This window comes from Tenrec ecaudatus, chromosome X (assembly GCF_050624435.1).
Source record: "Tenrec ecaudatus isolate mTenEca1 chromosome X, mTenEca1.hap1, whole genome shotgun sequence".
Classification (NCBI taxonomy): domain Eukaryota; kingdom Metazoa; phylum Chordata; class Mammalia; order Afrosoricida; family Tenrecidae; genus Tenrec; species Tenrec ecaudatus.
This window is the reverse complement of record NC_134548.1, coordinates 5,419,577-5,434,453: the sequence shown is the minus strand read 5'-3', so window position 1 is coordinate 5,434,453 and position 14,877 is coordinate 5,419,577. Positions and strand designations below refer to the sequence as shown.

The window sequence follows — 14,877 nt, the reverse complement described above, 5'->3', positions numbered from 1 at the left end:
TTTGACCTACTTGTCCAGGGCCTCGAGGGGCAGGAACAGTGCGGGCAGCCAGCAAGCAGCAGATGCTGAGAGAAAGGCCTGACCCAAGCCAGCCACTGGCCACCAAAGACCTGACAAAGGAACCCACCTTCAGACACCTGACCTCTGAGCAGCAAGAGAATGAACACCTGTTGTTTCAAGCCACTCCGTTTGACCAAATACAATTAGATGCCTCTGACTTGGGGGCCAGTCAAGAACACGGAAAGCAGCAGAACCAGCCCACCTGCCTTGGGGGAGGGACAGCCAGAATGCTCTTTGGAAGTGAGGTTGCTGAGACTGTCACACACTTATCAGGAGGGAGGACCAGTCCCTGGAAAATGACATCATGCTTGGTATAGTAATGGGTCATCAAAAATGAGGAAGAAGACCCTCGGGGAGAGGACACCGTGGTTACAACAAGGAGCTCTAACAGCCACAGTGGTGAGGCTGGGGCAGCATACCTCCTGCTGCACTTGGGGTCGCTCTCTGTGAGCAGAGGGGACCCAACGAGTTAGTGGCTTTTCTGTCACAGCTCCCCCAGGGCACCACTGGAAATGCCCCTGGTGAGTTCTAATGTTTCTTACTCTACTTCCTCTGGCCTCTCCCCTTCCAAGAAGGCAGTCCAGTTACTTGTCTCTGGTGTGTCAGGTGAGGGCCAGTGGATCCAATCATCTGATGGCTGGCTGGGAGGCTTGATGCTTTCCAAAAGCCATTTCTACCACAGTGGACTTTTATTCTGATCACTCCTTCTGTCTCCGACTCCATCCTGCCTGGCTTGTCTCTGAACCTAAAGGGCAGCCCTTTGGTGGTGGTTGCTGGGGGGAGGGGGGCACAAGAACCGCTTTCCTTTTCGTGCCTACATTTTGTCACTGTGTACTAACAGGTGCACCTCTTAAGCCCTCAGTTGATAACCAAAGGACCGGTGGTTCAGCCCCACGAGCAGCTCCAATGGATAAAGGGATAAAGGTTCTGGCAAAACCAAAAGCGGCAACTCCTCACTGCCGTCGAGTGGATGCCAATTCACAGCAACGCTACAGGACAGGGAGAATTTCCCCCTTTGAATTCAAGAGACTGTAACTTTTTGTGGAGTAGGAAACCCGACTTGCTCATGTAGAGCAGCTGGTGGTTGCGATGGCTAACCTTTCGGATCGCAGCCCAGTGCATGGCCCATCACCACCACAAGGCCTGGCAGTTATCCATCAAGCCACGTGCATAGGATCTCCCACCCCTCCCCACAGTTCTGCTGTCACGTAGGGCAGCTGTGAGTCTCCCGGGTAAAGGGCCCTGACCTGACCCCTCTCCTCACCCCAGCAGAACACTTCAAAAAGCATGTTGCATCACCATGTGAACACAGTCAATCAGTACTTTATGTGCTGTGTGCAGACGCTTTAAACGCCCTGGTGACGCAGGAGGCTACACATGGGCTGCTCTCATAAACCTTTTGGGGGACAGTTACATCATCTGTGCTGTGGAGATACTGTACGTCAGAATTGACTCCATAGCAAGGGGTTTCGGTTCAGCATCTGTAAAAACACTGGAGATGTTGTTTGTGGTAGGCTGCGGCTTGCTTTAAACAGGGCGATCCTTTGCTCTAAACCTCGATTCCTCTTATCTTCAAATTGCATCTGTAAAGTGTGCTATTTCTTGACGGCACCTCAGAACTGAAAGGTCCGTTGGAAAAGGTTCAGAAGGTCATTTCAACATTCGTGCTCTAAGATTTCATTGCATTTAGCCACACCCACCCACACCCATGTACTCTAAGATTTCATTGCATCTAGACACACACACACACACACACACACACACACACGCTCACTAGCTTCTGAAATTTGCTGGAAGTCGCAGAAAGCCTCTGGAATGGATTTCTTCACCGTGGTTAAGCAGTCAGCTAGGAGAGGCGCTGTAATAAATGAATCATAGAGCCACTCCTCCCCTCAGCCCCTTTTACTATAGATCATGCCATTTAACCCCCTCAAAAAAGACAGTGAGTGCATTCTATCTATTCATGATGCCGCTGGCAGTCTTCACAGCGGAGGAGCAACACTGCGGAGAACTCTGTTCAGAGCTAAGCCCCACGTGGGCCTCGGAAGGGCTGGACGCTCCAGAGAGGCAGTCCTGCGCATGCGTTCCCTGCAGCGCAGCCCGGTTCCAGCAGCGAGTGGTGGTTGGCTCCTCCATGCGCCTCGCTGGGATTGCAGCATCACAAAGCCCGCACTGTGCTGCTGTGCACTGTGGGTGTATTATGCGTCGGCCCCAGCCGCCCACGGGGCCTGCTGTCAGATGAGCTGCTCCTGAGGGCCTGCCTGACTGCCCAGGCCGAGTGCCTGCCCAGCAGCTCCACCAGGTCTCTGCTAGCCACACACTGCCAGGTCCTCCCTTTCAAGGGCAGCAGGCCTCCCCGGAGACAAATGAAACCGAGCCTGTTACACATGGCTCTTGAAAGCAAATGCTGGAATCGCTTGTTGGTACTGCAGGACCTTGAATTTCGGGGTTAATGTCTAGTTTCACGATCACAATCACCTGCGATTCTCAAGGCCCAGGTGATGCTGCTGCACATACATTAACTGCCTTTCCTACCACAGGCAGTGCCTTTTCAATTCAGCTGTTCGGCCAGAGGGGTCAGGAGCCCTGGTGGTGTAGTGGTTTTGAGTTGGGCTGCCACCTGCTAGGTCAGCAGTTCAAACCACTAGCCGCTCGGGTGGGAGAAAGAGGAGGCTTTCTACTCCCTTTGTGAAGAGTTAGTATCAGAAACTCACAGGAGCAGTTCTACTCTTCCCTACAGGGTTGCGATGTGTCAGAATTGACTCAAAGGCAGTGCGTGCCCGGGGCTTGGGGCTGCTTGGTGGCAGAGGTCATATTTATGGCAGTAAAAACGCTACATGATACCGAGATGGGAGCATTTGATACTGTCCATCTTGTCAACCTACAGGATGTGACTTGTGACTTCTCATGTGTCAACCTCGATTCTCGCTCCTATTATTGCGTCAGTGTTGTTTCATCCCAGCGAAAGGAACTGCATGCAGGGAGGCGGAGGGATATGGGAACCCGTGTGCAATGTACACGGCACAGGGATATGTGAACCTGTGCGCAGTGTACAGGGAGCGAAGGGACATGGAATGCCACAATTTGTACACCTGCACACCCACAACTGTCCGAAGAACAGTTCTTTCAGAACAATGAACCCACATGTCTGTCGTGGAGAAGTACCAGGCTGCTCTTTAGAAAGGAGTTGGTGAGACTTTGTCTCGCAAACTTGGGATCTGGAAGGAGCAGCAGAAAAAATGACCCTCAACAAGAAAGACAGACCCAGTGATGGCCACACAGGCTCAAACACAACAATTCTGAGGCTGCTGCAGGATCGGCAGCGTTTGGTTGTGTAGAGTACAGGGTCACTTGAGTTGATGCATACTTGATCCCTACCTACTCCAGTACTGCAGCTCCTGGCTGGCAGACCATTTCTCCTCTGCCTTGGGAAGGACACGATGATACAATGTAATTAATGCAACCGCCTTTGAATGCTACTCTTGTAACATCTCAAAATGAAGGCCCGGTGCTCTAACTAACTTCCCTCAGGGATCCCTTTGACTGGATCTCCACTTCACAGCTGCAGAGTAAGTGAGCAGCAAGCACAGCAGGAACAGCGTTTGCCCTGTTAGCAACATTCCCTGTGGGTAGCGCCGGTTTCCAGCAGTGACCCCACTGCACAATAGGTTGCCGTGTCCTTGCTGGAGCTGGCGTCTCATCCACAGCAGCAAATTCATGGCCTGCTGCTGCTGTCAACATGAAGAACGTGGCTCCCTGCAGGAGGCAGGAAGCCCTGCCCGAGGAAGCCCAGTGGCCCCTGGGAAGCTGCTCCCAGGGGTGCTATGGCGCACATCTGCCCTGCTCCAGCCCGCCAGGCACCCACTCCTGGGTCGGTGGCTCCACGTCACACTGGCTGGCCTCTACTCTGGTGGACTTGACTAGAATACAGACAACTGGGCTGCACCGACCAACCACCCACTCACCACAGAGCGGCCTCCCTGAGACATGTGTGTCTTCACTCCCACGCAGGCGTCACTTACCCCAGAGTGGAGCTGTCCTCCTGGGCTGGCTGGGCAGGGGTGCCGGGCTCTCCGGGCTCCGCGGGGTCCTCAGCCGGCCTCTGGGCCTCCACAGACACTCCCTGCAAAGGGCAGCACAGGGAGGTGCCGAGTCAGCGCGCCCCTCCTCCCACACATCTGTTATTATGAAACCCCTCATTTGTGGCCACGGAGCTGGTGACGCTGGCCGTGCCGCTGTGGCCATGTGACTGGCTGGGTCACTTCTGGAGCTGCTTTCAACCAGGGGGCTGAGCCCACTGCTGCCCAGGGCGGGACACAGGGCTCCCACAGGAAGTCTGTAAAGCTCTGAGACACAGCTGGCCGGGAAACAAAGTGTCAGCTGTGGCCCCTCGGGCCCTGGGGCTCGACTGTCTTTGGAGGTTTCTTCCCCAGGGCACGGGTCACCAGTGTGTGAAAAGTCCGCTCTGGACTTGAAATACAGCACCCCCTTTTCACTTGAGAGGGACGGGTGGGGTGAGGACAAGCTGACTAGCTAGTGCTTGACTACATCAAGAAAAGTTGGTGGTTTGGATCCACCCCAGAAGCCTCAGAAGCAAGACCTGGCAATTCATTTCCAGGTCACAGTCACTGAAAACACTATGGAATTTGGACTGGCTCTGGTATTCACTGGGGGGCGGCCACCCCAAAATTTTCCTGGGATCTTTGTCTAGTCTCATCGATCCTGAGGGAGGATGAAGCATGCGAGAGAGTGACAAGGCTGGGATGGAAGGAGGCGGGCTTCTGCAGACACAGCCACTCTGTGGATACCCGGAAAGTGGCAACGCACAGATGCTCAATGCACAGCTGACAAAACAGCTGCCTGCCAATGCCTTGGGGTGTGTCCTAAAAACGGGTGGCTGCGGATCCTGAGCTAGGGCACCCCCAGTGTGTCTGAGGAGAATTGAGCTCCATAAACAGTTTCGGTGAAGGACTTTTGGGGCAGTTGATGGCTTGGATGGAGGCACCTGTGGGGGTCAGGAGAGTATGTATGCGCGCTGGGGGTGCGTGGGTGCTCACCTCGGTGTAGTGCTCCGTGGATGGCGACGACCTGGACCTCTCATGCAGGTACTGTGCCCTCTCGCGCGGGTTCAGCCCCACGTCCAGGATGTCGTCGGCGGAGTGGTACCGGCCGGAGCCCCTGGCTTCAACAGGCTTCCGCTGCTCCTTCCAGGAGGCTTGATACTCTGCAAATGTGCCGAGTCTCTGGGGGGACTGGTCAGCTATCTCGCCTTCTCCTGCTTTCTTGTGAGAGCCGGCGCTCTCCCCAAAGGAGGTGGTGCGCGCCCTTGTGCGTAGCCACGTCTCCTCGCCCTCGAACCCCTGACCTGCTGTCTGCTGCCGGTCCGCCTTCTCTCGGGAGAGCCCACTCCGGGCCTGTCTGCGCCCTGGCCGCTGGGGCACAGGCCTGCTGGTCTCCTCAAAAAACTTCCACCTGTCAGCAAACGTGCCCACCGTGTCCTCGGCTGCCTCTGGACGCTGGCGAGGGCGGCACTCCCCCGAGAGCCCCACCTGGTGCATCTTCTCGGGCTCCGAGTACGATTTCAGCTTCTGTTCCACCGTGAAGCGCCTGCGGCCCCCGATGCGGGGGACATGGGACACAGCAGCGCCTCCAGCCGAAGACGACTTAGACGAGCCTCCCTCAAGGAAGTGGGGGGCAGAGTCCAGACCCAAGGGGTACAGAGCTGAGGCGCTGTGGTCCTCAGGCCTGCGCTCTGAGGCCACTGGGAAAGGTTCACCTGGGCTGGGGTCCAAGTCTCGACGCTTGAAAGACGTGGCCCTCAGGACCCTGGCTTGGGCCTCTTTCAGGTGGTCTTTGTAGGTGCTGGTGAAGGAGCCTTCTGGAGGGGCACCAGGGGCTGCCCCCAGGTCGGCCCTCCAGCCGGTGGGGTCCTCCTCCGCCTCCCCAGTCCCCGCCAGAGTCACTGAGCTCTTGCTCTTCTGCAGCCTGGCTCGCCGCATCTGGATCTCATTCCTCAGCGTGGTGGCAAAGCGGTCGCTTCTCCGAATTGCCTTCCCTACCTGGGCGTCAAAGGGGCGTGGCTTCCCCGGGCCACCCCTGTGGGAGTCCCCTGAGCCATCATCTTGGTGGTGCCCTGTGCGGCCCTTCCTCCCCTCTTGGGTCAACGAGTGCAGCATGGGCGTGTTCTGTGGCGAAATCTTGCTGCTCTCTCCGTGCCCCCACTGGAAGTCACTGTCTACTGCTCTCTTGGGGCAGACTTTCTCCACATGGCTGGTCTGGGGGGGCTCGTCAGCTCCCAGGGGCCAACCCTGCCCACCCCTCTCCACAGACTCCCAAGGCTCTCTCTCGCTGGGGTTGCCATGCTGAGGTAGGGAGCACAGCTGTTTCGGGCCCTGTGGGTGGGGGGCCGGGCACCGCCAGTACTCTTCACTCAGCGGGGCAGGCTGCCTAGGGCTGGTACTGCAATAGCGGCTCTGCCCAGCGCCGTCCACCTTCTGGTCAGTGGTGCCCTGCCACCTGCTCGTGGCACAGCTGCCATCATCCTGGAAGTGATCAGGGAGAAGCTCGCGGGCCTCCCCCAGGAAGGGTACTTGCTGCAGCACTCGGGGGGAAGCAGGGGGTCTGGGGCCCTCGTAGAGGAAGGGGCTCTCGTCACTGCACTGGCGAGGGTGCTGGTGGCCATAGGGGGACTGGACAAAGCGCAGGTCGCAGCTAGACATTGAGCCCTGCAGCCCACTGGGGGCCCTGTGGAGGCCGCCCACCCGGCCGTCAGGCCAGCGCCCCTCCAGGGGCAGGTCCACAGGGTGGCCACAGTTGCCAGGCCACCTCCTGTCTCCAGCCCGTGCCAGCTGTCGCAGTGCGTCTGTGGGGTCCGCTCTCCATTCAATCACTGGTGGGCCCCGGGGCGGGGCGGTGGCCGCCTCTGAGTACGGAGACCCTGGGGTCTTCTCATGGCCCTTGGTGGCAGCAAAGCTGTCACTGCGCAGAGGTGGTGGGGGAGGTGGGGGCGAGGCAGGGGCCTTCTTCTTATCAGGAACATACCAGACGGGCCCGAAGTTGGACCTGGCGGGGGCCTTTGGCTCTGGGCTGCCCTCCTGTCTAGGGCTTTTGCTACTCTCCTGGTGGGGGCCGGCGGGCAGATGGGCCAGTCGCTCCTCCAGGCCATGAGTCAGGTCACCGCTCATTGAGGGCTGCCTGTTGCCTCCGCCTGGTCTTGAGCTCTCCCACAGCCCCACCTTGTACAGCAGGTTCTCTGTGGAAGAGCCGTCCGCCCTGGGCAGCGTGTGGTCCGGCGTGCTGGAGCTGGTGGAGAAGGAGCCATAGGCTGAATCACGCTTGCTCGGGCCACCCAAGTGGTCGATGCTGCTGTTGGACTTGGCAGCCGACAGGCGGCCAGAGGGGCAGGGCTGGGCAGGAGGGTCCAAGCTATCGACACTCCCCAGGGAGCTGAAGTGGTCAGAGGTACGCTGCAGGTTGGTCTGCTCCCATGAGCCAGACAGGTCATGGGAAGACGAGCTGGAGAGAGAAATGGGCAAGAAAGTTCGCTGTAGGACAAGCAGCAAAGAAGACGAAGGCAGGGGGAGGGAGTACAAGGTGCTTTGGAAAGGACTAGTCCCTCAGGTACCACAACAGAGCCCCTCTACATGCATGGCAAGAGCAAGGAGGATGCTCCTGAAATTGCTGACGTGCGCACACTCGGGTCCCAGGCACACACGCGGTCCCTGGGCCTGGGGTCTAAATCAACAGGTGTACAGCTGAGCATCCTTTCTAAGGTTAGGTTCTACTCAAGTAATGCCCTTATCTTTAATTTTCTGAAATAAAACGCACAACATAAAACCCAGTAACTTTAAATGCCAGTAGCCCCTTTGCTCATGAAAGTCCATGGACTGGCCAAACTTCCCAGACAGTATTAACCAAGGCTAGCAAATAGCTCACGAGCTACATTCGGCGTGCATGTTTTCATATGGTTGGGGAAAAATGAACACCGTGGTATTTCATGACACATGAAACTTATATGGCACATTCCCATGTTCGTCAATCAAGTTTAGTATTAGTCCACAGCCTTGGTCATTCATGGTTACTGTCACACTGAATAGCTGAGACAGATGCAAGGGCTGAGAAGCAAAGAGAATTCACTACTGTCCCTTGTCAGAGAAAATGTGCGGACCCCCAGGCTAACGTTTGAAATGCTTCTGATTATGGATCATTAATTCTCTCTCTCTCTCTCTCTTTCTGATGTCTGGGACCCTAAAGGGCAGAATAGAACTGCCCCACAGGGTTTCCAAGATGGTCTTCTTGATGGAAACGGACTGCCACATCTTTCTGCCAAGGAGCAGCTGGTGTGTTCAGCAGGCGCAGGCCCACGCACACACACACACTTAACCATTCCATTAGCGGCCAGCACTTCAGCTACTACCCCAGCTTCTGTAACTCAGGGTCATAATTATGACAGCATCCAAGACAAAATAATAAATGAAGCTATCCAAGACTAATTAACAAATTAGTTATTCCGGGAGGTAGCGTGACATTTGTCAGGCTGGATGGGGAAACAATGTATTATTCAGGCAGATTAAAAGTTTCATTATAATAGGATTTATGTTTTCCATCATAAAATGATAGTGATGACTCTAAAGTGAACTAGAGGCATACAAAGGGGTATACTCCCCCCACCCCCCCAAACCTGGAATTTTTTCCTCCAAAGTTATGTTTTTAAATTGCTTTAAAAAACAACCTTCAAAGTGCTCTCCATTATACTCAATACATCAGTCAAATCTGTGATTCCATTCTTGGAAACGTTATTCAAACTCATCTGTTTGGATGGCTGACAGCACTTTCCCTCCCTTTTTTCTTCACCTCTTCTCCTTCGTCACATTGCTGTCCTTTCATGTCCCTCTGCATTCACAGAAACAAAAAGAAGTCTCATGGAGTGAGCTTAGGTGAATAAGGCACGTGGAGCAAGAGAGGCAGACTGTTTTTTGCCAAAAACTGGCCCATTGAGATGGCTGTGTGAGCAGATGCACTGTTGTGGTGGCAAAAGTAGTCCCCTGTCTGGCACAAATCAGACCTCTTTTATCACACACTAGTACACAATGTTTTCAGAAACTCTAAATTGAAAGCTTGGTTAACAGTCTGACCTGGTAGAGTGAACTCCAAATGCACTACAAGTCGACATTTTCGTCTGTTTGGGAAGTTGACGGACATCCAGAACAAGGTTTGTCATCCACATTTCACCTTTGTTGAAATTAAAAAAACACTTGTTCACTTGCGTTTTTCCCATAGCGCTGTCCTTGTCAGCTGTGTTCAACAGCAAAACAGCTTCTGCAGCATTTTTCCCAAGCAGGAATCAAAATTTCACAGCCGCCAGCTATTCTCTTACATTGGCAATCCAAAAAACAAGGTTCGAATGAAACTGTTTTTATGAAAAAATTCCCTGTGAACAGAGTGCCACTGTGTGCACGAACTCAGAGTGACTTGCTTGATGCTCACCTAGCTAGAAAATGTGTCCTACAAAAGCTCTGCTCTGCCCAGTGCAATTCTGGGGGTTTTTGGTACCTCCTTGTATATAAACCAGTGGGTAAGCACTTAATTGTCGTCCCAATCTAAGAACAATTAGTTCTTAAGGCATGGCCCTATCCAAATCTCACCCTCATGAAGATATGAGTGCTACAGCAAAGTGTGGTGAAGAACTCAGATGGTGCCCAGGTGTTAGAAAGACTACTGTCTGGGGCCTTAAGGGCTTGTCTCCAAACAAGTAGCCATCAGATGAGGCATCAACTAAATCCACATGGAGGAAGCACACCAACCAGTGTGATCCAAGGTTTGAAAATAATAAAATCCAAATCCGAAGGAGTGAATGGTATCAGAGCTTACATTGTAAACAGAAGGCATCCCTGGCAGGGTAGTGGTTATATGCTGGGCTGATAACCATGAGGTCAGTACTTCAAAATCAGCAGCCAGCTCCAGAGGAGAAAGGCGAGGCTTTCTACTCCCATAAGAGTTACAATCTCAGAGACCCACAGGGGCAGTTCCATCCCGCACTACAGCATAACCTTGAGTCAGAATTGACTCGATGGCAGTGATTTTGATTTTTTGGTTTTATGGATGACATTGGAAGCCCATAATCCATTTGTGGGGTCCCCATGTGGATTAAGTCTATCCATCTGCGGGGTCCCCATGTGGATTAAGTCTCTGGAAAATTCCCTCTATTGTTCAGGGATATGAATAGCTTTGCTACCAGACAGAGAAAAGTGTAAAATAGATGATGGCAGATGTTATCAGGTACCATCAGGTTGGTTCTGACCCATAGTGACCCCATGCACAACAGAACTAAACACTGCACGGTCCTGTCCTATCCTGTTCCTATGCCTGAGTTCTTTGTAGCCACCATGTCCATCATCTTGTTGAGGGCCTTCCGTTTTCATTGCCCCTCCACTTTGCCAGGCATGATGTCCTTCTCCAGGAACTGGTCTCTCCTGACATGTCCAAAGAATGTAAGACTAAGTCTCACCATCCTTGCTTCTAAAGAACAGTCTGGCCGTACTCCTTCCAAGACAGATCCCTTGGTCCTTTTAGCAGTCCATGGTACTTTCAATATTCTTCTCCAGCACCACAATACAAATGCATCAATTCTTCTTTGGTCTTTCTTATTCAAAGTCCAACTTTCACATATGCATTGGAAGCAATGGAAAAAACCCTGGCTTGGTTCTGGCTCCCCTTGGTCCTCAAAGTAACATCCTTGCTTTTAAAAACTCTAATGAGGTCTTGTGCAGATTTACCTAATGCACTGCATCTTTGATCTCTTGGCTGATGCTTCCATTCACATTTCATTGTGGATCCAAGTATGACGAAATCCTTGCCAATGTCAACCTTTTCTCCATTTGGCATGATGCTCCCTATTGGTCCAGTGGTGAGGATTTGGGTTTTTTTAACATGGAGTCGTAATCCACACGGAAGACTACAGTCCTTGATCTTCATCAGCAAGTGCCTCAAGTCCTCCTCACTTTCAGCAAGCAAGGTGGTGTCAACTGTACATATCAGGTTGTTAATAAGCCCTCCTCCAATCCTGATGTCATATTATTCACAGAATCCAGCTCAGCAAACAGAATGAACAAGGAAGAGTGAGGGGATACAACCCTGAAACACACCTTTCCTGATTTCAAACCATGAAGTATTCCCTTGTTCTGTTCACCCAACCGCCTCTTGATCCACATATGTACAAGTTGCGAATGAGCACAATGAAGTGTCCTGGAATTCCCATTCTTCTCAAGGGGATTCACAGTTGATTCTGGTCCACGCAGCCTAATGCTTTTGCATAGTCAGTGAAAACCAAGTAACCATCTGTCTGCTTTGAGCCAAGACCATCTGACATCAGCAACGATATCCCTTATTCGTGTTCTCTTCTGAATCCGGCTTGAACCTGTCCATGAACCCAATCAATGTTCCCCGCAACCTTTGGTGGAAGAGTTTCTGCAAAATTTTACTTTCTTGAGATATCAACGATACTATTTGAGCATTCTGTTAGGTCATCTTTCTTTGGAATGGGCACAAACATGGAGCTCTTCCAGTGAATTGGCCAAGTAGCCATCTTCCAAATTTCCTGGCGTAGATGAGTGAGTGCTTCCAGTGCTTCACCAGCTTGCTGGAACCTTTCAGTGGGTATCCCATCGATCCCTGGAACCTTGTTTTTGGCTAATGCTTTCAGTGCAGCTTGAACTTCTTCCTTCAAGCACCATTGGTTCTTGCTCATCTGCTACCTCCCAAAATGGTGGGATGTCATTTGGTTCTGTAGGGTGCAGCCATCCTGTGTCTTCTTGCCCTCTTCTCTTGATGCTCTGGGCATCGTTCACTATTTTGCCTCTAGAACCTTTCAATATGGCAACTCGAGGCGTGATTTATTTTCTGGAGATGTTCAGATCTGCTGGGAGTGTTCTTCCATTTTGGTTTCCTAGTTCCAGGTCATTTCACGTTTCATTATAATATCTGGCTTCTCTTTGACTTCATCCTTCCTTCTGTTTGCTTCAGCTACTCTACGATGAAGAGCAGGTTTCAGAGTCTCTTCTGACGCACACTTTGATCTTTTCCTTCTTTCCTGTCTTTGTGCTCTCTTCCCACAGCTCACCAGGTCTCCTGTCATTAGTGGTCAGTGGGTCAGATCTGTTCCTGGCGTGTTCTTTAAATTCAGGTGGGATAGACTCCAGGTATTATTTTGGCTCTCGTGGACATGTTTTCATTTTTGGCAGCTTTATCTTCAACTTATACATCAGCAAATGATTATCTGTTCCACAGTAAGCTCCTGGCCTGGTTTTAGCTGGGGATATTGAGCTTCTCCATGATTTCTGTGTGTTCCATGTGGAGAAGTCATCTTTTATGTTGTTATAAAGCTATCTCCTTTGAACAAGTCATTGGTCTTGTAAAATTCTGTCACGTGATTTCCATCTTCATTTGCATCACCATGTCCATATTTTCCAAGTACTGTTGCTTTCTTGATTTTCAACTTTTGCTTCCCAATTGCCAATAATTATCAATTAATGTAGATCCATGTTTGATCAATTTCCGACAAGTCATTGGTAGACTTCTTCAATTGCTTCCTCACCAGTTTTTGTGGTTGGTGCATAAATTTGAATAATAGTCGCACTGATTAGATTTCCTTGAAGGCGACAGAAACAATCCTATGACAGACAGCATTGTACCTCATGATCAATTTTGCCATGTCCTTCTTGACAAGGAATGCCAAGCCTCTTGTGTTATTCCTGAAGCAGATGATTTTCTGATTCAAAATGGCCAATTTCAGAGCACTAATGCCTAGGATATCGATTGTTAGGCATTGAATTTCATCTTCCACAACTTACCATTTTCCTAGATTTGTATATTCCAAGTTGCAACCACTAGCAGCTATTTGCAGCTGTTTCTCCTCACCTTGAGTCGTGCCCCATCAGCAAAGGAAGATCCCCAAGGCTCCACTCCCAGAGGCTTTCCCCAACTCGAGTCACCCTGGTGGACTCTACTTTGAGAAATCAGCCTCACTTCAGTCACAATTCGAGTGCACTTATACCTGTGGGCCCATCCCCGGGCACTATCTCCGACGATGTTCTGCTTCTGTTGTTCAGGCCATCAGTATCTGACACTCTCTCGAAGCGCTGCCTAAGGTCACAGCGGGTGTAGTTAGCTTGCAGTGTAACACCTTCTCATTTGATATGCATTTTAAAGTTGTTTCAGTTTTGAGGATCTTCTGCTTTCTTTTCAACTGAGGTTTTTCTGTGTTTTGTCTAGTCATGATTGTTGAGTTCTGTTTTCAATACATGCAATCCAGGGTAGGTAGCTCTCTAGGGACAGCAACTGGATTGCTAATTGCCTAGGGCATGTCAGGAGAGGCCGGGGGCAATGGGGAGCTGACAACAGTGAGTACAAACGAGCAGAAAATGTTCTGAAATGGACTGTGATGACGATTGTCCAACTCTTCTTAATATGACTGAACGGTTAAATTGTATGATACGTGAAGTACATGCCAATAAAACTACTTCTTAAAAAAATTTAATTATAGTGTGACAAAGCTGCAACCTTCAGGTTTCAAAAGGGAAAAAAGAGGGGTACATTATGTTTAGGGGCCCTGGTTTCCCAGTGGTTAGAACATTCAACTGCTTGCCGAGGTCCGCAGTTCAAATACACCAGCTGCTCCAGGGGAGGAAGTTGTGGCCATGGTCTTCCATGCAACCCACAGGGGCAGTCAGTCCTGGTTTGCCCTGCAGGGTCACTACAAGTGAGAACCGATTGGGTCACAGTGGGTTGGTTTAAGATTTTTTAGAAGAAAACCCCATGCTGAGCACCAGGGCAGGATAATGAACTGACCCAATGGCCTGAAGGAGGAAGGTGGACTGCCAGTTTTTTACACCTGTTCCCAGGTAGGAAAGGCTTTCCTGCTCTCTTCCCCGAATTCCTGGGTGACTTTTCTACATAGTCCAGGTGTGAGTGGAGGTGGGCCTTTGCAGAGCAGATCCAATCTGTTGTTGCCACAAAGAGACCAGAGGCCTCCTGCTTCAAAGAAAGACCCACTGGACTGGCTGAGGGTCTGTGGTTTGCCAGAAAGCCCAGAAGTGATTCCCTGCATAATGGCAATGCATTTCATTCGTACCATAGGCACGCTTTACTCTGAAACTGTCCGCAGAGCTGTGGCTGCTAACTGACAGTGTACTGTGAGAGGGCTGCGTGAGCTCCAGATGTAGGCGGGCATGCAGTCTCACACACACTCCACACATGTACAACCAACAGTGCCACATGTCGACATGACAGTCTCAGCATGCACTCACAAGCACACACCTGCAAACGCACACTTCCACAGTCATGCAAACGCATACATGAACTCACAGAACAAGAGGGAGCACACACCCAGGAAGATTCCTCTCGGTGTTTTCATCTCTCTAGCTTACACGTGTCACATAGCTGCCTGCGGAGTGAAATACTTTCAAATGTCTAAATGAAACAGGGGCACTCGTGGACGTGTACTTTCCAGGGGGTGGAAAGAGGAGGTTCAGAAACAAAGGAGCTGGGTGAGGAAAGGCTGGGCTGACAGGCTCAGGGTCAGACAGTTGAGGAAGGTAGTGAGGCTGGTGGACATGGGGTGGGAGAGCTGAGGGAGAGGCTGGGGCTGACAGGCTCAGGTGGGAGAGCACCTACCTCACGGGATGGCGGACGTGCCAGGATGGGCAGGTGCCTGCTGCAGAGAATGGAGTGGCCATGGACTCTGGGGCACCGTCACAGAATTTGGTGGCGTGCCAGGAGTGTGGCCTCCAGCTCAGCTCATTCTTCCTGAAAAAGAGGCAG

The 14,877-nt window shown here is 51.7% G+C and overlaps 1 protein-coding gene across 3 annotated transcripts in view; it reads right to left on the bottom strand.

Moving 5' to 3' along the window:
- Window positions 1-14,877, bottom strand: part of SHROOM2 (shroom family member 2) — a 102,818-nt gene that overhangs the window by 32,577 nt on the left and 55,364 nt on the right. For all 3 annotated transcript variants that reach the window (XM_075539455.1, XM_075539456.1, XM_075539457.1), the window contains exons 3-5: window positions 14,731-14,862; window positions 5,118-7,575; window positions 4,083-4,183 (exon numbers count right to left, since the gene is read on the bottom strand). In XM_075539455.1, coding sequence (XP_075395570.1) covers window positions 4,083-4,183; window positions 5,118-7,575; window positions 14,731-14,862 — 2,691 coding nt within the window. The remainder of the gene's footprint in view (window positions 1-4,082; window positions 4,184-5,117; window positions 7,576-14,730; window positions 14,863-14,877) is intronic.